The sequence below is a fragment of the Elgaria multicarinata genome, chromosome 11, assembly GCF_023053635.1.
Source record: "Elgaria multicarinata webbii isolate HBS135686 ecotype San Diego chromosome 11, rElgMul1.1.pri, whole genome shotgun sequence".
Classification (NCBI taxonomy): Eukaryota; Metazoa; Chordata; class Lepidosauria; order Squamata; family Anguidae; genus Elgaria; species Elgaria multicarinata.
In genome coordinates, this window is record NC_086181.1 from 30,061,562 (window position 1) to 30,086,259 (window position 24,698).

The following is a 24,698-nucleotide window of genomic DNA, read 5'->3' on the forward strand; positions in this document are numbered from 1 at the left end:
ACTTCAGCACTTGCTCCATTGCCAAAGAGAGTGTTGTCAAACCATTACAGCTCTCTTAGTGATGGGGAAAGCAGGATTGTACCTTGCCCTGAGTTGAAGAGGGCACTGTAGCACTAGCCTGACTGCCACCTTTGACTTCATAGGGTCAGGAGAAACAAACTGGGATGCTCCACACTGGTGTTCCTCCATTCGAAAGAGCACTGCTATGGGACTGTGTCAACCTTTTGGTGTCAAAAGGTTGAGTTGATGCAGCAGTGACAGGTTTTGCACCACTCTTTTGAGGCTCTCAGAAGGTACACTGTTGTGAGGGGGAGGAATGGGTGTCGCATAATGAAGGCAAAGTAGCAGCAGTGTTAAATAGGGTGCAGGTTTGGATTGAAGGAAACTGACCTTGCTTTTCCTTTTCCAGGGGCTCTACGTAGATCTACTGCTCGTTGGTACCGCAGGATGCTAAAGCCTTTATACATCCCATTGCACGACTGCTTGGCCTGCACAGCGCGTAGATGCAAGCTCAGTAAGCAGCTGCTGGTGCATCTAGTTCGCTGTCCTCCTTCCATGTTCCCTGCCTCACATCTCCGCCGCTCTATGCGCAGCAAGGGGAGCTGCTTCAGAGCCCAACAGGACTGCTCCTTCACAAGAATGCACAACGGGCCTGTGAGCCTGGGCTGGGCGGACCAGTGCACCTGGGTTGTGAACCTTGGCAAGAGAGTTTCCTTGAATTGGGCAGGGCTGCAAGGAGAAGCAGAGTCTGTGTTTGGGGAGGGAGAACTACAGAGCAGCAGGGGGGAGCAAAGCCAGGGGGCTGAGGAGCAAAGCCAGGGGGCTGAGGAGCAAAGCCAGGGGGCAGAGGAGCTCAGCCAGGGGGCAGAGGAGCTCAGCCAGGGGGCAGAGGAGCTCAGCCAGGGGGCTGAGGAGCAAAGCCAGGAGGCTGAGGAGCTCAGCCAGGGGGCAGAGGAGCACCGCACAGGAAATGTGGAGAGTCACACTGAGGTCACAGAGCCCCATAACTCAGGGGAGCAAGGATTTTTCACCTCTTCACCCCCTCTCTCCTCCAGCCAGCTTCTGTGCAGAACAAGGAGCATGGCCCGACGCCAAGCTGAAGTTTTGCCCAAATCCCAACTGTTGCTTCCAGCAGTAGACCCCAAGCTTTCCCAGTATGCTCATGTCCGCCTTGAGGGCCCACTCTTTGGAGGCAGGCAGCGCTGGCAGCAGCCTCCTCTGGACATAAAGGAGGAGGAAGAGGAGGAGCAGGCAGAGGAGCAGCTTCCTCCCAAGCGGATGGTCTCCTTCCCCCCTTTTGTGCCACCCAAGCGGCTTCGACTGGTCGTGAGCCATGGCTCCATCAACCTTGAGGTGGCTTCAAGTTCATGTGAGGAGCTGTCGTGATCTGACCGGTTTCCAGGTACTAAGAAGAGTCCCCGTCTTCTTACTGAACTTTGATCCTTGATAAGCCAGGGCAAAACCCCACCTACCAGAATTGGCCTGAAAGCAACTGACTCTTTGGTGTGTGTGTCGTCGTCGTCCCCCCGAGTCGCCTTGAATGGGGTGAGAAGCCATCTCTTCTGTGCTGATGTGATGTCTATAAAGGGCACGAGGCTGTATCTGTGCTAAGAACACACCACCCTGTGTTCCATCCCGTCTCTTTTTTTTTTAATGCAGATTTTCTTTCAGTTGTCTTCTTCCAGGATGCTTCCTTCATCACACCCACACCCACCCCTTTTTAAAAGCACACACCACTACCTGGCCAAACACTACTACATACGCCTGAAACTGAAGCCATATAGAAGGCTACGTGGATGCTTAGGATTGCCTCCCCCTATCCTCTTCTTTTTGAACTCTGCTTGCTCTGCCCCCAAATCCTTTAATCTTTTGACTCTAGGTGTCCCCACGCTCTGTTTTGTAGCTGATTAACTATGGACTTTTCTACAGACACAATGGTGCTTTTGCTGTTCGTTTGCTCCTACAGAGGCTGTGAAGCTAACGTGGGTGAAACAACTTGTGGGTAAAAAACCTACATCCAATCAGGGAAGCCTCTTTAACCCATTGTAAGAAAACCAGCAACCAGAAGTGCACATTCGCATGCGACCCAAGCTGTTCAACCCATTTAGCCTGATGGCTAAACAGGCTTATCTAGGGAATTAGACTCTTTTCTCCTCTCCCCCCACCTTTTTAGGTGCCTACTGTTACAAGACCTCTACTTTTCTAGTTTTCAAAGCCACTTTTGTATTAGCCGGATCTGTTTTGTCTTGTGTCTACTCCCTGCTGGGGCTTTCAAACAAGTGCGTACTGGAACTTTTTTTAGACTCTTAATGAACTTAAGGTATTCAGGTTTTTATATTTGATACAGTTGATGGTGTTTTCAGAATACCAGTGAGTTAGATAGTTTTATGCAAACATTTCACACTAGTCAGGTGGTAGAGAATGAAATAATTGTGTCCCCCCCCCCCCCCAGCTCTGATCAGGGGGACTGATTGGCTCAGGGGCTGTGTGATCAGGGGGCCTTCCTTCTGTGCGGAGCTGGCTTGAGCAGAATAAATGGTTCTACTCCTCTTGTGGCTGGGTTCAGTTCAAAACCACTTATGGGTAAATGGATCTTCTGTATATTTGTCCAGTGGTCTAGTCCTGGCAGTTCCTGAGATTTCTAGTCGTTAGGGTTCACTGCAATACTTAGAAATCCGACTGCAAGTTAGCTGGGGATCTGAAACTAGCAGCTACTGGATAGATGGAAGCATTGCAGCCAACTTTTTCCTGTGAGTGCTTGCTGTGTTGTGCAGGCAGTGTTCTTGTGGAGAGCTTTGTGGTGCTAACTTTGAGAAGTGCGCAGCTGGAGTCATAGGAGGATCTGGCTCTACTCCTTCGTCCCTTTTCTGTTCAGTCCGCAGCTTGGTGCATTTCAGTCTTAGAGAGGCTTCTCCATATAACATTTGAAAAACAGGTGTGCGTATGGCAGCCACACTAAGGCTTGTGATCTTTGGGATAGGATCCCATTGGACTCATACTACTGAATAACCATGAATAAGATACAGCTTCGTAGGTCCTTGATCTCTGATGTTGAGGTCTGTTTTGGAGAACCTTTAGAGCTGTTTCTAGAGCTTGCCTGGCATGCATTTTAGCTCTGAGGTGGACGTGTATTATAGTTCAGGCCTTCTGTTTTTCACTACTCTGCAAGTCCTGAATCCTGGGAAATCACATGTGTTTTTTTGGAAGTGCTTTTTAGACATTAGTTTGTGTGAGGTGCAAGGGCACAACTTGCAGCAAGGAGGAGCTACAGCTGTTCACTCTATCTGAAGAATGAAATGGTATTAATAGTGCAGGGAGTATTTCTTGAAGTCAGCCATAGGAACTTGGTCATGAGCGTGCTTATCCTTGAAGGAGGGTGTGTTCTTACATAGTAATTGCAGCTGGACTTTCTTATGCTGAGACTGCAGTTCTGGAAAAGGCAAGCTTATCTCATAAGCTTCAGAGAAACTCAGAAAAGTCTACGGATCTCCAGTTATGAACATTGTCCTTTTAAAGGCACTAGTAAGCCAGGTTTACTAATACAGCTGGTCTCTGCTATGGTGGACCCCAGAGGGAATCCAAATCTGTGTTATGAAGAATGTTCATAGACATTGACAATTGTACATATTCATGTGAAGGCAACAGGGCACAAATAGCATAAAAAGCGCTAAGCTCCAAGTGCAGCTCAGCTAATGATCTGCAAGATATAAAATATCCTGCTTATGCTGGCATTGTGAGCCGTTTCCCCAGGCCTTCGTGTGAATATGCAAAGTTCCCTCAGTTCAGGCATGTTCTCCAGTCGACTTTGGCAAAACTCACATGTGTATACTCATCTACACCAAACAGGATATTCCACTATGAAAATGGTATATGAAAGGCAGGAGCCACACCAAGCAGCATATAGCAGTATGAAAGCGGTATATATAGTATGTCTCAATGGGCCCCAACAGTTGTCAGTGCACTTCAATACCGCTTTAAAGCAGTAGTGTGGCTCCTGCCTTTTATATACCGCTTTCCTAGTGGAATATCCTGCTTGGTGTAGATGAGCCCCTAAGAAGAATTGAACAATGTGTCACTGCACTTGATAGTATGCTCACTAAAATAATTGATATACAGCTGAAACTGCACGTCTTTGCTCCCCAAGTTTGTCTTTGTGTATTGAAAAGTAAACGAGTGCCTGTTTACTTTCCCCCAAAACGTCTCTAGTTACTTAATATCAGTTTAAGTATTTCGCACAAATGATCTTGCCAATTGTACATCTTTGTTTGATTACACACAACATCTTGTACAGATGATTCAGTATATGTGGTAGCTATTCTGTGTCGATATGTGGCTCTTTGACAATAGATCCTTGATCTAGACTTATGAGGCGTTTCACTAGTTCTGTGTTTTTGGGTGATTTGTTGTTGTTGTTGCTGTTGCTGCTGCTGCTACATTGGAAGAAATGACTGAACATCTGAAGAACAAGGCGTGCACTTTCACCTGTGTATCAATGATTGTGCACAACACAAACAGCTGTACTAAAAAGTGACATTTTTGCTCCTAACCAGCTCCAGACCCCTGCTGCTTGGAGTGTCCATACTTGCTTTTCTGCCTGCTACTCTTAATCAGTTTGTGTCTGTTCCATGTTTGTTGATGGTAGCGGTAGTGCACAACCTTTAGGTAGTAACTGTTGTGGTTGGGGGTGGGGAGAGAAAGGAAGAGTGAGGTGATCAAGGGCTTTGTGTGGGGAAAGGTCTAGGTAGGAAGGGTGGATGTTGCTAGCCAGGACATTGAATGCTCCCTGTTGAAGGACAGGCTGGGGCTCAGTTTTCACCTCTCTGTGCCTCTGTTTTCCCCATCTTTTAAGGTGGGTTTATAATTCAAGTTTATACTACCTCGTTTGGGAAGGGAAGCATCAAGACATCTGTCCAGCCACTGTCTTAGTCCTGCATCTGTTTCACCATGTCCTTCCCTCTCCCATCCCCATGGCTTGCACATTAAAAACATGCATGAGTGGAGGGGTGGTGAGCTCAGTTATCTTATGTCTTTGCATCCCATGTAAATAGTTTCTTCCCACTCCCGTCAATCAGACTTTTATCAGTCCTCTTGTTTAGGCATCATCTCAGCCTCAGTCAGATTCCTTGAGGTCCGCTTTCTTATTTCTGCCTTTCCATACTCTAGTCCCTGTTCCCATCCCAGATACACCATTGTCTGTTACATTGCTTCTTCCATCAACTATAACAGGCTTTTAAAGTATGCTTTGGGTATGGGGCCACTCTGTCTTCATTTAAAAAAACAACCCCTCTCCTGTAAGTTATGCTCAGGTAGGTGTTGAGATACCTTGACCTTTACATGGGGGAGGGGGGAATAAGCAAACCAGACACTGGGGAAGGTCTCTGGATGGCTGGGTTCCTCAGGGAGTGATGGGGTGGAAGGTTGCAGAACAACACCATCTGCCCCAATGTTTGCAGTTTCTAATCACAGTGCATCAGTCTTACTGGTCTCTTGTGGCAGAACCATTGCTAACTTCGTCTCGAGCCTACTTTTTATAAGGCAATGAGTTGCTCAGCCCATAACTTCCACTACTTAGGGGTGAGTGGGTGTGGTTGCTCTCTATCCCCTCCAACCCCTCATAATACTCCCAGTGCTTTATTTAAATATAGGCCTCTTCCAGCACTTGTCCATCTACCGTACGAAACTTTTTTAAAAAATAATAATATTATTAAACTGGGCAAGTCTGGATTTTTATTCCTTGCACAAAATGGGGAGAGGAAAGAGGTGATGCCACAAATAAGGCACATCTTTCCAGAGCTGTGTGTAGATCAACCAACCAAACCCTGCATAAATTATTGAAAATCAACCCAGTTTTCATATATTGGTTTCTGTTCTAGGCAGTACACTATGGAGGGTACTGAAATGCTGGCCACAGGAAATTCTGAACAATTCCTTTCCATCCATCCTATTTTCCCGGCTTTTTGAGACCTCATTAGGCCCAAATACTTTTAAACCTGTCATAGCAAGAAATTATTATTATTTTTAATAATGGAGGAGTTCAACTTGACCTGTACCCAATCTCAAATTCTGCACTTGTGCAGGACGGTGGAATGCACACAGCCCTGGTTGTATGTGGCTTGATTGAGAATCGGGAGGGGAGGGGGGTCTTCTTAATGGTGCTATATTGGAGAGGGGGTTGGAGGGTACTCTCAGCTCCAGCTGTGGGGGTTTGAGGCCTCAGGGTAGTTTCGCCCCCATGATCAGGCCGGTATCCTGAAAGGGGGGGTGAAGGCAGAAACTTGTGTCTGTATTTTTAATGGTGTGTGTGTTAGGGGAGCATAATGCTTTTTAAAATACTTGATTGAAATAAAGACTTTTAAAACTATCTCTGTGTCTTGAAGACGTGGTTTGTGCCATGTAGTAAGGTGCAAGATGGGGCTCCAGGGAGGAGTCAGGTGCAAGATATAGCTCCAGTTGTATGTGCGGCTTAGTTAGACTTGTTTGCAGAATATTGGATCATTTCAAAAGATGGGAGGGAAGGAGGTTGGTGCCAAAACCCCCAGTCGTCTGCTCCTGTTCCACCTGGATTGCCCCCCTTCAGCAGGCCATCTACTACCCACTGCCTTGTATGAAGTATCAGGAGAGGGAGAAACACAGCTGAAGATTGCGATTATATGGCTACTATGCCAGCTGGCCTAGTTTTGTTTTAAATGTAGGCTTTGCATCATTTGCATTTTACAAATGCTGTGAGTTGCTCTGAGGACTAGTTGGAAAGCTAGATAATATTTTAAATAAAAGTATAACTCACTGTTAGGATTTTTAATGTTATCTTGAGGTTGTTACTTCTACTAGTAAAAAGCCTTTAATCAGTAAGTTAGCCCCCCATCATGGGGTGAAAGCTTGTTCTTTGCAGCACCTCTAGCATGTATCCTATGGTGATTGTCTCTCCTTTATACATCTATATGATGAAAAATAATTGCTAAGCATATTTTTGTGTGTGTGGAACAAGCTGTAAATATACGTCTTTGGGACTGATTTTATGTTAGTTTTCCTGTTACCTAACGACATTGTGACTCTAATATTCACCCTCTGAACTTGTGCCAAATGAAGGAAATGCATGTCTGGACACTGAGTGTTTTCATACAGCCATTTCTTATGCTTCACAGACTGGGGCTCCTATCTGCATTACATATGCCTACTTTATTTAAAAGCAAATAACTGTTACCCCACATCAGTCCAGTAGAGGGTGCCATGGGACTGAGCTAGAGTTTCCTTTGTTTCACATACAGATGTTTCTTGTGACTTTTGATGAAGATGAATTATAAGCCAGCCAGTGTGTGATTGGAAAAATACTAAAGTCTAATCTCCACATTTATTTTTACTTCGGATGCTTTCTAGATGCTTACAAACAAACAGCCCTGAGTTAAACAATATTTTGCATGAATGAGAAATAAATGTTCCTTATTTATAGGGCACAATAACCAGTGTGAATCCTGTAGTCCTAATTTGATATTGTTAAGGGCCACGCCAGATGTACATCTGTTTAAACCTGCTCAGTGGTTCAGCTATAAATGAGAGTTGGACAATTCTGGTCCTCCAGATGTTTTACCTACAACTCCCATCAGCTCTAGCCAGCATACTAAATGGTGAGGGATCATGGGAGTTGTGGCTGTTCAGATGTTTCAGCCTTCAGGTTGCCCCTGAGCTATATAGTGGCAGTGGGATTCATTTTAAACACTAAATGGAGTATGGAGGGAAGACAGGAGTGAAACTTGCCCCCTCTTCCACCCCCATGTTCTGTCATTTCCACCCAGCTCAGCTGGAGAGGTTTTTTTAATTTATTTACAATATTTATATACTTTTCCCAATTCAAGAATTTTGGAGCGGCGAACAATAGAATAAAAGAATACAAACAATAAAACATTAAAATACTTTTTAGAAGAAATAAGGTGCAAATGCAACTGTGGCTGGTCATTGAGGAAAAGCTTCATGGAACAATAATGTTTTCAGGAAGCGCCAGAAGGCATATAAGGTTGGCACCTGCCTGATCTCCAAAGGCAGGGAATTCCACAGGAAGGGGGCCACCACAGTGAAGGCTCTTCTCCAATCAGACCATAGGTCCATGTGGAACCACAAGGAGCATGACCTCAGGTGACCTCAGTGACTGGGCAGGTTGATAGGGGAGAAGGCGCTTTTTCCGGTGTCCTGGTTCCAAGTTGTTTAGGGCTTTGTACACTAATACTAGAACCTTAAACTTGGCTCAGTAGCAAATAGGCAGCCAGCGTCGTTCCCTCAGCAAAGGAGTTGCATGCTGGAAAGGGGCAACTCCAGACAACAGCCGAGTCGCTGCATTCTGCACTAGCTCCAGCTTCCACAGAAACTTTAAGGGCAGTCCCACATAGAGTGCATTGCAGTAATCCAGCCTTGAGTTTACTAATGCCTGTACTACCATGGCCAAGCTATCCCTGTCCAGGAAAGGCCATAGCTGGCGAACCAGGTGAAGCTTGTAAAAGGCACTCCAAGCTGCTGCAACCAGTTGGGCGTCCAGTGACAATGACAATGACAACAGGGTTGAAGGGAACATGTTTAAAGCCCCGGGGAGGGGAGGGCTTTCACTGCCATTCCTGGCACACTTTAGGATTTAAAATTGCCTTTGCTTTATAGCTGAACCAATAAGTATGTGCTGTCTGTCTGGTTTACCGTTAAGAAAGGGTATTGGTCCTCAGGCACACAGATCAAAACTGGCCCACCTGGATTCCCAAAAAACCCCTCCAGAGTTCTCCACCGGCCACACACTCTTTCCCTGTCCCACCCCCTTTCCCTGGACTGGTGATTGTTTCATGGTTTCCCAGTTTTTGCACATCGTTTTCTGTTCTAAAAGCTTGACATGCCTCTTCTTAAGGCTTAGTTACTGGCAGGAAGAACTCTAAGTTAAAATAGCCTGGTATTTTTGGCCCCACCTATTTTGCATTCAGCCCCTCCCACCACTGGAATGTGGCCCCCGAGAGCGGCTCTGAATCTCTTAGTTTCAGGATCTCTTCTTGATCTTAGGGCCAGGATCTCTTCTCGATCCTCCCAGAGTGCAGGACATGGAATAACGGGCTCAAGTTAAAGGAAGCCAGATTCCAGCTGGATATTAGGAAAAACTTCCTGACTGTTAGAGCAGTATGACAATGGAATCAGTTACCTAGGGAGGTTGTGGGCTCTTCCACACTAGAGGCATTCAAGAGGCAGCTGGACAAGCATCTGTCAGGGATGCTTTAGGGTGGATTCCTGCATTGAGCAGGGGGTTGCACTAGATGGCCTTGTAGGCCCCTTCCAACTCTGCTATTCTATGATTCTATGAAATGAGACTTTAACACCCCTGCTCCAAGAGCTCTGTGATTGCTGTGATCTGACCGCTGTAACACCTGTGGCAGCGCTTTGGGCTACCAGCCGTCTCCTGCCACCTGATTTATCCTAATGTATGTGGTGTGTGTGTGCGTTATTACATACCTCTGTTTTTGTGGAGAAAATAAGCAGATCCTATATATTTGAATCAGTCTTAAGATGTGTGTCCATGGGACACAGGGGTATACCAAAGTCCCAGAAGTGCCCGTCAGCCCTGAGAAGTCCTGCCTATTGGCTTTCCCCGTTTTTATTGTGGGCCACTGTTGCATAGACACATGTGTCGGAGACTGTGTCAGGATCAGCTGCCTGCTTGGTCTTGGAGTAGTGGTTCAATTCAGCATAGGTGATTCCGTCAGAGTCTACTTCGTTGTTAAGTTCTATGGGCTAAAGAGGGGTGGGAAAAAGAGAGAGACATTAAGGCTACAATCCTAAACACGCTAAGGCAGGATGGGGAACCTCAGGCCTGGGTCCCAATCCAACACTTTGGGATTCCCTAGATGGCCATATTCCCTTTCCCATATCTTCCAATTGGTGGGTTTCCTGGCTTTTATGCATTTCCCACCCACTACTCCATTCTGAAAAGTTGAAATGTCTCTCCTAAGGCTAAGTGGTTCCTCTCAAGCCCCATTGAATACAGTGGAAGTTCTGAGTAAACATGCACAGTTTTGCATTGTAACAGTGCAGGTCTACTGCCACTTCCTCCAGAGCAGCTACTACATAGGAAGTTGTTTCGGGAATAATAAAAGAATTCTGGTTGGCTGATTCAGAACAGGGCCAGGAGGTATCTGGGCTTGCCAGCAGGCCACCTGAAGGGTGGCTCTTGACCTCCACTCCAGTTCTATGTAGCCCACTAGTAATAAAAAGCGGCCAAGCTGGCTTGTATGTAGCCCGCCTGCCATCCATGCAGAGCTCCGGTCCCAATAGATTCCTTATTGGAACTGGTGGCATTACATTGAACTGTCTTTCTTTCCCTCTATTTCCCAAGGCTAGGAGGACAGTGAGTGGGCTGTAGAGTTGCACAGAAAGTCGGATAGCCTTATATCAACCTTCCCCATCTTTGTACCCGCCAGATGTTTTAGACTTTGACTCCCATCACCCCCAGGGAGCATAGCCATAGCCAAGAATGTTGGGGGTTGTCATTGAAACATCTGGCACCAGTTGGGGAAGGCTTCTCAATATTCATTTGAAGTGAATCATGCCCAGTGGCCTCTTTCATGTTACTACCAGGCTATGTGACCCTGTGTCTATGGCCCTCGCCAGTAAGTTGGATGGATTGAAGCTGACACATGTGCTTTTCCAAGAGGAAGGGTCAGGATTTGGCAAGAATATTCACAGCCATCAAAAGCGCCTTTGTTCAAAAGGAAATTTCTTACCGGGTTCGTTGGTTGATTTCCTTCAGGGGCAGTGGAGCCTGCAGATCAGAAATACACTATGAGATAGGTATTTTTTGGACTTGTCTGTTTCAAATTAGAACTGCAAACACTGACCACACCCCACATATTCTTACTCCTAAGACTCTTTATCTTAATTGAGGAGGCCTTGTACATTCATTTCTCTTAAGCTATGCATTAGTCTCCACTAAAATAAGCAGTGAGGTGCAGGGGATTCCCACGCCCCCCCCTCAAAAATTAAGTTTTTTCAAAATCTTTTCTGCTGCTATATTTTTTTGAAGACAGAATCCCAACAGTTACAATACATTTCATTTCTATTCCATCCAATAGCCAAAGCATGTTTAGATAGAAAAAAAGTCCTTTAACTCCCAGCTTGGGAGTTGTAGGGTGTTTTTCCCCTGTGTAAACATGTATAAGATTGAGCCCTAAGTAACATAATGACTAAATACATTATGAGCAAATTTGGACAAATGGAATGGATATAATACCAGTTGATTTTAAAAAACAAAATTTCAAATCAAAACTATCGTTAACTTTTACAAGTCAATATCCTTAGGAAGCTCATAAATCTATACACACAGCTTTGCAGGCAAGCTAAAATGTGCCTTCATTGCTTTGCCAGCTCTTGAAATCTAAATCCTGTAAGGGAAGGGTATGCTATTGAGTTATGATGTCTTAAAGTATTTGCAGTTGTTCCAATACAAATCATTTCTAAGTAGACTTTTGGATTTGTCTTGGATATTTAAGCCTCGCTAATAGGGCAAGCCTATACATGCTTACGCAGAAAGGCTTCCCGTGGGGGGTGGGGGGTGGGTTTAATCCAAGGCAAGTGTGCACAGATTTGCAGCCTGTAAGCGTGCTTTATTGAATCCCCAACCTAAGCAAATAACTTATGGCTACTGGAAAAAAATGTTTGAGATTTATACAGCACAGCGTTAATACAGCATACTATTTGTAGTCTTATTGACTGAATCCTGTTCAGGGTATTTTCAGTGGCCACTCCAAGAGAGTCTGGGCTCTCTCCTCTCTGCTGTCCTTCTACTGGCAGGCAAAATCTGCTTTATTCAAGAAGGGCTTTGCCCTGTAAGTGGATCTGTGGAATTGGGTGCTGTTTATATAATTTCTAATTCTGTTTTTGTTTTATTTTAATATATTTTATTGTTTTAATCAATTTTATTCATGCCTGTCATTTGCCCTGAGTGCCATTTTTTTTTTTTTTTTTGCTAGAAACATGGGGGTACAAATCAAATCAAACCAATAAAAGTTGAATAGATGCACTAAATTGATTTAGGCCAGAGAGAATTTTTCCAGATCAAACTTTTCTGGAAAACCCACACGGGTGAAGGTAATTCAAATTCAATTCTGCGTTTCTGGCTCCAATGGGCACGTATGCTCTTATTCTAGGAACAAAGAAACGTTTGATTTAAGAGAATAGTCAAGAGCTTACAAATTCACTTGTAACAAAAACGCTTGAGAAGCACATCTTCCATGCCATGTAGGCGCATAGCACATTCTGCACTGTCCCATACGGTGCTCTCTTCTAACGGAAACCAGTCCTCTTCTTCTGTAAGTTGGGGAAACACTAAAGCTCAAGGCACCAGGGGGCAGCACCCACCTAGCTGCACACCGATGCTTTTTGCCAGGGATAGGGAGAACAATGTCATAGATGGACATTATGGCCAGTACTGTCTATTTCACCACGGGGTAACAGCATACAAGTCAGCAATGGAAGGGTGCAATTCTACGCATGTTTAGTCAGAAATAGGTGCTACAATTCCCAGCCATGCTGGTCGACTGAATTCTGTTTACGCATGCTTAGGATTACACCCTTTGGAAGGCTGAAATCCTATACAAACTTACACGAAGCCCAATTAAACTCAGAGAAGCAGACATTGAGTAAATAGATATGCATAGGCTTGTACTGGCCTCGTTCAGAAGACACCTTAAACCACGGCTTTTACCACAGTGGTTAAGACAGAAAGCTGAGCCGTGTTCAGAAGACACCTTAAACCACGGCTTTTACCACAGTGGTTAAGACAGAAAGCTGAGCCGTGTTCAGAAGACACCTTAAACCACGGCTTTTACCACAGTGGTTAAGACAGAAAGCTGAGCTGTGTTCAGAAGACACCTTAAACCGTGGTTTTTACCACAGTGGTTAAGACAGAAAGCTGAGCCGTGTTCAGAAGACACCTTAAACCACAGCTTTTACCACAGTGGTTAAGACAGAAAGCTGAGCCGTGTTCAGAAGACACCTTAAACCGTGGTTTTTACCACAGTGGTTAAGACAGAAAGCTGAGCCGTGTTCAGAAGACACCTTAAACCGTGGTTTTTACCACAGTGGTTAAGACAGAAAGCTGAGCCGTGTTCAGAAGACACCTTAAACCATGGCTTTAACCACCGTGAATAAAGCTTTTTGCCTTAGTCACCGTGGTTTAACGTGTCTTCTGAACGGGGCCTCTATAAGTGCTGCACTTAGGAGTAAATATGCATAGGATTAGCATTTCCAGTAGAGTGGTGTGACAAAATCACTTGCCTGTTATGTTAGTCTATTATATTATAGTATAGTATTTAGTTTTGCAGGAACCGTTTATACAGGTTAGAAAGGATTAACTGTGGGCAGGATAGGGCTTCTGTGTGATTGGCTGTTTTAGTTCTACCTGGGGTGAGGGGGTAAGTCAGTGATGTCACAGGAGGGTTATTTTTTTTTTGAAATTAATTTAGGAGCAGTAGGGTTTGGAATTTGGCAGAGCACCATCTTAGTTGGTTGGTTGTCAGAATTAAAACGGTATGATTTAAACTATGAACGTCATCGTATGGGGGGAAATCGTGTTTCCTTACCGTTGCTTCTCTGCCTACGTGTTTGTCCCTCATTACTTCCACTTTTGAAAGAGGAAGTAAACAACGTGCACATGGCCCATTCAGTGGGCTATTTTGATCCTGCTGCCTCTCCTGCACACAGCAGGAGATAGCAGCAACTTCTGTCTTTAAAAATAAGTCAGACTTAATGGGGTGTTTTTCTATCACATGAAGAAGGCTAGGAGAGACAGGAGGCAGACGACATTTTGAGAGGGACCTGTGAAAATCCATGAATGCCCAGTAACGAGCATGCAATAAAATGCTTGGCTCATCAGATGGAGTTCCATGGCCATAACTAGAGGGACTGCAAACTAAAACAACTTCTTAAGAAGGCCGTTCTTTGTCTCACAGGGGAACAAACTGCAAACCTTTTGGAAACAAAACACCTCCCATGCAAATGCTCAACCTGGGGAAAACTTTACATGATCCTACTGCCTCAATTATGAAAGTCTGAATATCAGGCTTTATAAAGGTGTACAACCAGCAGCCCACTTACCCTTTCTCATTTTTCTGCACAGTACAAAGACAAGGAGCAGGAGCAGCAGAAGGAGAAGGCCTGCAGCAATGCTTGTCCATATCACGGTCACAGGATCTTTTTGCGGAGACATTCCTGCAAAAACATTTATGGCTTGACATCGAGCGCTGCAGATGTTGGGTTGGATCCACACCTGCTCACACTTAAAGTAGACCCATTGAAATCAATGCAAGTTAAGTTAGGTATGACTTACTTGTCCCAGTGGGTCTACTCTAAGCATGACTAAGTCTGGATCCAACCCATTTTATCTTGCCACCCACAGATATTGCTCAAAGGCTAGTCGGAATTATCTTGCTAAGGATAAACACATCTGTTTGGTTACTCTCTCCATAATCTTCTTCCACTGCCATCGCAAGCACCTCTCCCACCCATCTGTCCTTACTTTTTCTTTTTTTAACACATAGCCTTCAGCTGTTGCACCATCCATTGTCCCCATGCACAAAACATGGGGGCCACTTCCCTGTGGTGTCATCCAATGTCCCCATGGCACTGAAGGATGTGGAGCACTCAGCTGGGAAAGGTCCTTGCGATTGGTCCCACCCATGCCATTGATCCATTCACCCTCATATCCCATAGTGGCCTAGGAACTCACCACAGAGAAGTTGCACGGATGAAGGAGACCCTTGGCATCCATCCACCTGCCTTATACTGAGTCAGACTATTGGCCCATTTGGCTCAGTATCGTCGACTCTGACTGGCCATGTCTCTCTCAAGTTCACCGGCAGAGAAAGCTTCTTCCTTGTCCTATCTAAGATCATTTCCCATGAAGATAGTAGGGCTCTCTGTATGCAAAACGTGTGCTCTACCGCTGGGATACAACCCCTTCCACAATTGCCTGGTTCTTTGCTGTAAAGATTTATGCAGTATCAAACCACATACAGGTTTGAGAACCTCATGGTGTAGGATTGGGGGTGGAGCTGAAACTCAGAGGCTGAGCGCGCAGAAAGTCCCAGATTCAATCCCTTCTATCTCCAGGTCAGCCTGCAAAAAATCCAGCCTGAAATCCTGGGGAGTTGCTGCCAGTCAGTGGACAGTCCTTCAGGCTTTGTTTGCATTGTGCGAGTACAGAAACTGATATTACATTACGCAGAATACAGCATCTTGACGACCTCAGCTGAGCTCTCCTGTAAAAAACAAGCCTTTCAGCTTGTCTTGCTACAAAATGTGGGTTGCGTGTGGAATGGAGGTGGGGAGTAAGCAGGTAGAGTGACCATATGGAAAAGAGGACAGGGCTCCTGTATCTTTAACAGTTGTATTGAAAGGAGAGTTTCAGCGGGTGTCATTTGTATGCATGCAGCACCTGGTGAAATGCTCTCTTCATCACAACAGCTACAGCTGCAGGAGCCCTGCCCTCTTTTGTATCTAGTCACTCTAGTATAGTTCTTGCAGTTTTAACTGTTGTGATAAGGAGGGAATTTCACCAGGTGCTGCATGCATGCAAATGACACCTGCAGAAGTTCCCTTTTCTATACAACTTTTAAAGATACAGGAGCCCTGTCCTCCTTTCCATATGGTTGCCTGAGTATCAATGGGCCTTAAAGAAATGTCCTGTATGGTCATGTAAATAGAGAGAAAGGCCCTCCCACTCTTCCATTCCCTTTCATTTCTGATTCTGCTTTAAAAGACCTGTTTCCAATGGAGCTGCCTTCCCCCAATCTGGCGACCCCTAAAGCTGCCTGGTGAATTCTGAGAGTTGTAGTCCAACACATCTGGAGACTACCAGGTTGGAGAAGGATGGAAAAGATCCTAACCATCTGGTCCCTCCATTTCCTGTGGCGTAGCTCCAGGGCCCCATAGATGTCTTTGGCTTGGGCAGCTGTAGCCCCTCAAAGCTGTTGTCTCAACCATAAGGAGAGGGAGCAGAAAGGCAGTGGAAAGAACAGTACCAGGTTGGGCTTCTCACCTCTCACAACCAGCTCCACAGGGTCACTTGGCTCTGACTGCACAAAGAGATATCTTGTTCGGTGATATTGACAAGTGTAGTTTCCTGCGTCTTCCAACCCCACCGCAATCAAAGAGAACACAGTTGCATTTCTGTCTGGCGGGGACATCTGTCTGGCTATCACGTCCCCGGATTTGTACAGGGAGAAGTTCAGGCCATTTTCTGGCCCTTGGCATTCGATGGTAATATTCAGTCCTGGAGAAAGAACTTCCGTGGGTCTCACCTTAATGGAGGGTTTGGTTAGGGCAGGATCTAGGTGTAAGGAAAAGTCATTAAAGAGAGCCTGAGGACTGGGTGCTTGATATTCAGCCTACGCACTGCTGCTTCTCACCTGTTTAATCTGCTGTACAGCAGATCCCCTTCTACAGTGCATTCATCATCATCATCATCATCATCATCATCTATTTCTTACCTGCCTCTCCAGTTGGATCGAGGCAGGGAACAACAATGAATATAAAACACATTAAAAACTGATTTAAAACATAGCATACATGATTAAAACATCCTAAAAACATTCTAAAATTTCACTGGGTAGGCTTGCCGGACACTAACCAACACATGGCACAGAACTCAGTATCCCAAAGATTTCAGGTTTCATCTTTTAAAAAGTGTTTCACCTCTAATACTACAAAAATAGCTTTGATTAAATAGACAATGCCACGTGACTTCTCAGAAACCAGAGGGAGGCAAGCTGAACTAGCTTCCTGATGGCCAAGACTTTAGATGCCTGCATATCCTTTTCCCCGTTACTCACAAGAGCAGAATAAATTATGCGGTAAAGAAATATATACATGCTCCCCCTCTACTTATGCTGAATTTGTGTAATCTTGTAAAGGTTTGCTTTTCTAGTATTGAGTTCACACAGCCTTTGTTATTTCTAGTCTGGGGTGCATTAGCCATAGAAGTATCCTCCAAGGAAATGTCTACTCTCTTTTTAATGCCAACCAAGCTGCACCTTGAATTTCCTTAATCCATCTGATGTGGGGAAGCATAGATCGGAGAGGTTAAGAATTCAACCCGATAGAAATGGATGATAGTGGTGGTGATAATTATAAAATAAAAATAAATATTGCCAACCTCCTTAGCTGTTGGGAAATCACAACTGTCACAACTGTCAGCTGCAGAGATGTTCTGCAGTTGCATTCACTGCTGAATCTGATGTAGGAGAGGGGCTTGCTCGGGTCTGAAGAAAGCTGCCTGATGCAGCTGATGAAATCAACTCACTCATTGCTTCCAGGGCCCCCACCTCACTCTGTCACTGGACTCCTCCTGTGGTCTCCCTAAGTATAGAAGAAGAGCCAGGCTGGATCAGACCTAGAGTCCATCTAGTCCTGATTTTCACAGTGGCCAGCCAAATGCCCCAATGGCAACCCCATAAGCATGATATGTGGTCCAAAGCACCCTCCCAGACATGTTCTGCAGCAACTGGTACTAAGAGCCAAACAGCCTCTGATACTGGATGTAGCCCTCATGACTAGTAGCCATTGATAGCCTTCTTCTCCAGGAATTTGTCCAGTTCCCCTTTAAAGCCATCCAAATTGGTGGCCGTCACCACATCGTGTGGTGGTGAATTCCACAGTTTGACGAGGCGCTGTGTGAAGAAGGGCTTCATTTTATCTGAATCTCCCACCAAACAGTTTCATGGGATGACCCCGGGTTCTAGGATTTTGAGAGAAGGAGAAGTTTTTCCTCCCTGTCCAATTTATGAGAGAGAAAACTGGATAGGAAGAAAAACTTTTCCCTATCAAATTTCTCTACCCCGAGGCATGCACAAATCCCTCTGTTTTATGGAGGAGTAAGTTTCTGAGGCAGTTGACCAGGAATTACAAAAGGAGCATGTAAATGCTGGAATACATACTATATATATATATATATATATATATATATATATATCTCCCTCTCTGGACATACTTACATATTCTAGTGCCCTCAGCTGCACTTCTCTCTGTTATTGTTTATCATGTTTTCGGTGAAACCTTTTCAATATTGGGAGAAGAAGCTTCCGGCATTTTCCAGAAAGAGCTTAATTGGAAGTCCCTGTTAAGATGCTCCATAGCCAGTCAAGACTGTAGGAGATTCCTGCCTCATTTATGAGATGGAGGGAATTGGGGCCTTACTTATCAAAACCCGCTGTGTGGAACCTCTTGGCTCTGACCAGACAAACATGTTTCCTCGGTGATGCAATTGGCATGTGTCACTCCCTGCCTCCTCCAGTCTCACCATGAGGAAATATGTAGTACGCCTATATGTACACCAGTTGCTGGGAAACAGGATCAGGAGGGTGCTGTTACACTCATGCCCTACAGAGGCAGCTGGTTGGCCACTGTGTGAACAGAGTGCTGGACTAAATGGACCTTGGTCTGATGCAAAATGGCTTCTCTTATGTTCTTATGTAAATGGAACTGGGCCGTGACTCTTAGCTGGTTCTCTAACATCAGTGATTCCATCAGGTCCCTTGATTTTTGCAGACAAAAGGCCACAACACGCATCGGTCTCTGCTGGCACTCAGTGATGCCCTTAAAGCCACAGTTCCCTGGCTGGGCTTTAAGGGCAAGGTATTTGCATTGATGTCCACAGGCTCATAGAGTAATAGAATCATAAGAGTTAGTCTTGTAGGCCATCTAGTCCAGTAACCTGTTTGATACAGAGGGTGGTCACTTGTGCCTTCCCCCACCCCCACCCCAAAAGAGGAAATGCCTTAACAAAAGAAGAGGACAGAAGTGGACATCAATTTGCATAACATTTGCATATGCTAATATATGTGAATCAATGCAAATTTAGAAAGAATAGCTATAATTTAAATAGAAAGGCTATTGTGAGGAAGACTGACCAGATGACCTGTGTGCTTGCTCAGTCCACTGTCCAGGTGCTAAAACTTCATGGGCAATTTCAAGGCTACTGCTGCTGTTCCTCCTTATGGTTCTTCTAGAACAGACTAGGGCAGAATCTACACTACTGTTTTAAAATGGTTTATAACAGTAGTGACAACTGTTGGATCCCAGGACACACTTTATATTCAGTTTTCAAAAAGTGTCATATCCTACTTGGTGTAGATCTGGCCTAGGTCTGGCCAGCCCATTAAATAGAGGGCACCTTCAAAGAGAGAACTGTCCTCCGACAGCTCTTTGAATAAAGGATTGTTGTCTGTAAAGTAGGACACCTGGCCACCGTAGGATGCAGGAAATCCAGAGCAAGAGAATCTCCACAGAGGGCTGCCCAGGTCTCGCTTAAAAGCCCACTTGTGAGGGAGAGCACGTTGGTTGGCTCTTGCCATCAAGATGTTTATCCCAATGTCCAACTGAAATTTACCCTCTTGTAACTTAAGCCCCTCAGGTCTAATCCTGAGGCAGCAAGAGAGCAAGACTTTAAGTCCTCTATGGAGCAGCCCTTCAGGTATCTGAACAACAGTGTTCTGTCCCCTCGAGGCTAACCATCAATCTTTCCTCAAAGGGACATGTAGGTTGTTATTCAGCCTATATATGAATCCAGGCACAAAGAAGGCCTTGTAGTCTAGAAAGCATCCATCTTGAAACCTGCCACAGAAAGTAGCAGAGAGCCTGCTATAAATAGAATGAATATTGTAGTCAATGCAGCTTCTTGATTTAAAGGTGTGGAAAATGGAAACCCAATTTCAGTGGTGTTTGTGAAAATAGCACAAACGGACTGAGCGAAAATAGCACAAACCTCACCTCTTACGTTGATATGGGCTTGGTCACTGTGATTTGAGCATAGTTCATAGAAGTCTGACTGTAAGCAATAGTGACACCTGTAGATCCCTGCACGTGATGGTTGGATATCGGGCAAGGAGAATACAGCCTCACTCCCTGTTGCCTTCTTAAATATAATAAAATACCACATTGAATTCTTTTGTGAATAAAGATAAAACAACGGTTCTTGGAAGACTTCATTCTTGCAGTGGATTTTGACAGTTTCCCCCATGGCAACGACCTCAGTGGGGCTCACTGTGATGGAAGGCTTGGGATAAGGCTGCCCTAGACGAGAAAGAGAAAAAAGAGTGATTATCTGCAAGGTATAATGTACGACTCTGAAACGGGAGACATTTGCCAGCTTTGGAGAAATTCACAAGTCCAAGTGTGGATCAGAAGATAAATATCCAGTGCCACACAGTCCACCTGGTGCATTACTAAGGACTGAACTAGGTCTCCCTTCTCTAAAAGCACGTATACACAAATCCACAATATTGTATTAGAAAAAATTACTCTCGTTGCCGGAACATTTAGCAAAATTATGCTTTTTGGATTTGCAGAATAGAGAAGGCTGGGTACAATCTTGTAGACGCCTGATGTTGAGCTACTCAATCCCCTTAACAACGACAATGCAGGATGTAGCCGATCAATGCAGGATGTAGCCGATCACAATATCCGAGAAATTGTGGAGGAACCCGAAAGGGCAGGTTCCCTTGGTTCGCTGAGTGGCGGTCAAAGACTCTCAAGACACAATTTCTCTCATCTTGGAAAAGTTTTATTACGAGCAGCCTGCAGTGCTGCAAGGTGGCAAACCCTAGAGGATCTGAAGGACTGCCCACTAGTTGTAGGCAACGCTAAGATACTTATAGGGTAACATCTTCAGAAGCAACAACAGAACTTCCTCATATAATAAACCAATCATAATACAGTTTTGCAATACAGTAACCAATGGTAAACAAGGCATTTATGCATGTGCAGAGTGCAGATAATTCTAAGACAAGAAAAACAATATGTAGATGGGTATTGCAATCCTGGAACATCTGTTCTTTTGTGGTTACTACTCTTCCTGTCCTCGCTGGGAGGCTCATACTCTGACTAATGTGTCAACACTTCTTGTTGGTTGAGCAAGTGTTGCTCAATATATTTTCAGCTACAGTTTGGATCAAATTGCTATAGAACTTAATTTCTAATAGAAAGGGCTTACATCAAAACAGGGTGGGCACAGACAAAACAGCCCATTCACACATTTCCTTGACAATATTGTGTTTGGTGAAGATGCCAAAAGAGATTCTGAATACATAAAAAAACCTAAATTTGTAAGAATATCCAAAGGATCTTGTCAATTCTAACTTTTTATTTAAGGCATTAGCCCATGAAGCACATATTTATCAGGCAGCAGGAAGGGGCTGTCATGGACGCCTCCTTTGCCCCCATTGATCCCCCTTTCTAGCTCTGATCATCACAATCTTAATTGTGGTTGGCGCCCTTAATTTTTTTTAAAAGAAGTTTTGCACAAAAACGGAGCTGATTTTTTTTTAAAAAAGAAGCCCCTGTGCCAAAACCCAGCCTGCCAAAGGGCCCCTGGGGAGGGCAAAATGTGTCAAATACCCCTTCCAGTGGAATATCTCAGTTTTTAGGTGTGGAGAAGACCCTTTAGGGGGATCCCTCATGTGCCCCCTGCCCTTCCTCTGGCATCACCCCACTCCCTCTGGCAACCCCTTCAGGCCCTCCTACAAGGCCCCCTACTCCTCCACTCCCCTCTTTCTTGTAGAACGACAGGATTGTACCCACTTTTGGGAAAATATTGCTGTTGTAGCTGTCCTTTTTGACAGTCCTTGACAGCAAGAGCAATCTTTTCTGCTAAACCAGAAACAACTGTGTCATTCTATGGGAAGGAAGGTTCCAGGGGGAAATGAGGGCCATGTGGGTGCCCCAAAGCCCCCCACTGTGCCACAACTGGAAAACCCACAGGTAAGCCCTAAACAACTTGGGATCAGGATACTTGAGAGAGCACTTTCTTGCCTGCCAACCTGCCCGGTCACTGAGGTCATCCGAGGGCATGCTCCTGGTGGCTTCACATAGACCCATCCTCCAATTGGAGTCCACCAGGGGAAGAGCCTTCTGCGTGGTAGCCCCCTTCCTATGGAATTCCCTGTCTCTGGAGGTCAGGCAGGCGCCAACTTTGTATTCCTTTCGCACCTCCTGAAAACTTCATTGTTCCAGGAAGCCTACCCTTGATGACCAGCCACAGTTTACTGTACATTTTGCTTCTTTTAAAATTTATTTTAAAGTGTTTTATTCTGTTTTTACTTTATTTTATCTTGTACACCGCTCCGAAATTTTGAATGGGGAGTGGTACATATATATAAATAAATACATACATAAATTTTATCCCTCCCCCTACAGGGTTAAAACCACCCACTTTCCTGTGGGTTTCCCAGTCATGTCACAGTGGTGGTGGGAAAGCCTTGCTGTGTTTCTCCCACTTGCCTGCCATTCCCCCTCCTGCGCCCTTCCTGGTTTCAATGGCCCCGTCAGTGAAGGAGGCGCCGTCACTGAGCCCAATGATTCCCTGACAGGAAATGACATCGCTCAGCTCCGACACGGCCTTTACCCTTAGCGCAGGGAGGGCAGTTCAACTTTATTATTAATTAAATTAGTTCCCTTTTGATTTTAGTGCATTCCAACCTTATTATAACCTAGGATTCGAACACATAAAGCAAACACTATACCACAGTGGCATTTGCTCACTGGATCCTGTAACGGATGTCAGGGTCCACCTGACAACCCTGCAAGGTAGGCTCATGGACTAAACGTCCTGAACTCCCAGGCAACCCGCCTCCCTAGCCTTGTCCCCAACCGGGACGAGCCAGATGTTCAGGCAATAACACACAGACACACATTTAGGGACCAAAGCAAATTTATTGCAACCACTAAAACTAACACGTAAGGCCCTTGGTCGGTAAAAAGCCTCTTAAAAAGGGGGAGGGGAGAGGGAAAGGAGATGAGGAAAAGGGAGTGAGGAGAGAAGGCGAGGAAGCGCTCTATCAATTAGCCATTACCCCAAGAAACAGTCCTACATCCTCACACCCAGCCAAACCACGGCTGGCCTTCTCCAGAATACCCACACACGTTAAAACATAAAAAACCCTTTCTAACTCTGAGCAACCCCCTCCTGGTTGCCTCAGACCTGGGGCAGATCCACACAGAGGCTTCGGGACGCCCTGAAGGCGCTTTAGGGCGCCCTGAAATCGATGATGTACACCCTACCTTAACCGTTCCAAGAAGAGGCGGAGGAGGAGGAGGAGGAGGAGGAGGCCCCGCATCGCACCTCGCGGGGGCGGGATGAAGAGTTGCCGCGCCCGGTGGCTTCGCTGGGGAATCAGCTGCTGCCCACCTACCCACCGGCCTCCTTTTGCCGGCGAAAGAGCCACCCGGGCCCACCCCTCGCTCGCAGGCAGCCAGGCGCGCCTCCTTTCCAGAGAGGGTTTCTCCGTCTCCGGAGCCCCCGCCCCCCATGCCAGGTAGGGGTGCATCGTGCGGCCGGGATCGCCGAGGCGCTCGGTTGGCTGCACTTTAGCGGCGCCTACTCGAGAGTAAGTCCCGCCGCACCTCGGCCCGCCGAGGCGTGCGTCGTGCACTGCGCACCCAACAGCGTTAGGGCAGCGGTCGGGTTTTCCTCTTCCTCCTCCGCCTCCGCCTCTTCTTGGAACGGTTAAGGTAGGGTGTACATCATCGATTTCGGGGCGCCCTAAAGCGCCTTCAGGGCGTCCCGAAGCCTCTGTGTGGATCTGGCCCTGATCTTCCCATTTGACATACGCACGCACCACCAAGGAAGATGGAAGGTCTTCTTCATAGGGCTTTCTATATCTTTTTGGGACTCCCTGTCCCATGACCCTGGCAGTCCAACCAGTGCCCTTCCCGGGCTTTTGCCCACCCCCTCCCAAAGGGGCCAGGCCCACCTCTTTTTCCCACAGCTGATTCCCATTAGCTTCTCCACCGCCCTGATAATCTCCAGGTGCTGGTGGGAGTTAGACTGGCTCAAGGCAGGGATGACCTTGGCTGGCAGCCACCAACTCTCGCCTTCCCCACCCAAGCCTGGCACAGCCAGTTTGAAACAATAGACCATAGACCATGCATAGAGGGCAGATTTTACAACCACATAGCATCAGCAGTTTAGAGGCGCAGATTCGCACCCCTGTCCTTCACAGATCCCACCTCCATGGACAAGGGATCTAGCGATAGGAAAAATACAGTGAAGACACCATGCGGTCATATAGTTTGCTATTGAAACTACTTATGTTGCTGAAACCAGCCACAAGTAAAATGTTTAAACCTAGAATGTATCACCTCTGAATGTAGGTAATGACATTCACGTGTGATATAAAGTGGGGGAGAAACTCACTGAAATCCAGAGTATATTTAAGTCAGGGCAACTCTCCCATTTAATTCACAGATATAGAATATACAAAATCACATTGAAATGAAATTCATGAAAATAATTAATGTGGATTGAGCCAGGCCCTCACCTGTTATTTTGATGTCAACTGGGTCACTATTATAGGAGCAATATTCACTGCCGTATCCTGTGTAGCAGTACATGCAGAAGTATCTTCCTCCAGCCGATTGAGTGACATTAGGAATGTGAAATACAATCTCCTCCTCCTTCGTTTCTATAATTCCCAATCTACTTTGAAGTAGATCCTCTTGTTTGTACAGACTGAAACCTTTTCTGTATGAATCACGATGCTTGCACCCGATGGTGATGGTTCCCCCCATTGCCACCTCTCTGGACTGCACTGAAATGGAAGGTTTGCGAGAACGTTGTCCTGGAAGAGAAAGAGAACCAGAGTGGGATTTGGAAAGTGGACGATCTACAACAATCTGACTCAGTAAAATGG

At 45.7% G+C, this 24,698-nt stretch overlaps 2 protein-coding genes across 2 annotated transcripts in view; one reads left to right on the forward strand and one right to left on the reverse strand.

Annotated features, from left to right (window-relative positions):
- Nucleotides 1-3,823, forward strand: part of KMT5C (lysine methyltransferase 5C) — a 28,926-nt gene extending 25,103 nt beyond the window's left edge. The window contains exon 9 of the mRNA XM_063136884.1: nt 410-3,823. Coding sequence (XP_062992954.1) covers nt 410-1,386 — 977 coding nt within the window. The 3' untranslated portion in view covers nt 1,387-3,823. The remainder of the gene's footprint in view (nt 1-409) is intronic.
- A 9,954-nt stretch (nt 3,824-13,777) lies between these two features.
- LOC134405643 (immunoglobulin superfamily member 1-like) lies at nt 13,778-24,399 on the reverse strand. Its single transcript, XM_063136885.1, has 5 exons — nt 24,327-24,399; nt 19,780-20,082; nt 16,052-16,342; nt 14,110-14,223; nt 13,778-13,791 (listed from the first exon to the last, which is right to left on the reverse strand). Exons 1-5 carry the CDS (start codon nt 24,397-24,399, stop codon nt 13,778-13,780), a joined length of 795 nt encoding a protein of 264 aa, XP_062992955.1.
- Nucleotides 24,400-24,698: the final 299 nt, after the last annotated feature.

Coding starts and splice junctions, on each gene's coding strand:
- LOC134405643 (XM_063136885.1), bottom strand. CDS start 24,399: ATGTACTGCTACACAGGATACGGCAGTGAATATTGCTCCTATAATAGT. Junction 20,083..24,326: donor AGTTGACATCAAAATAACAG/GTGAGGGCCTGG, acceptor TTTCTCGTCTAG/GGCAGCCTTATCCCAAGCCT. Junction 14,224..16,051: donor TGTGGAGCTGGTTGTGAGAG/GTGAGAAGCCCA, acceptor ATGTTTTTGCAG/GAATGTCTCCGCAAAAAGAT.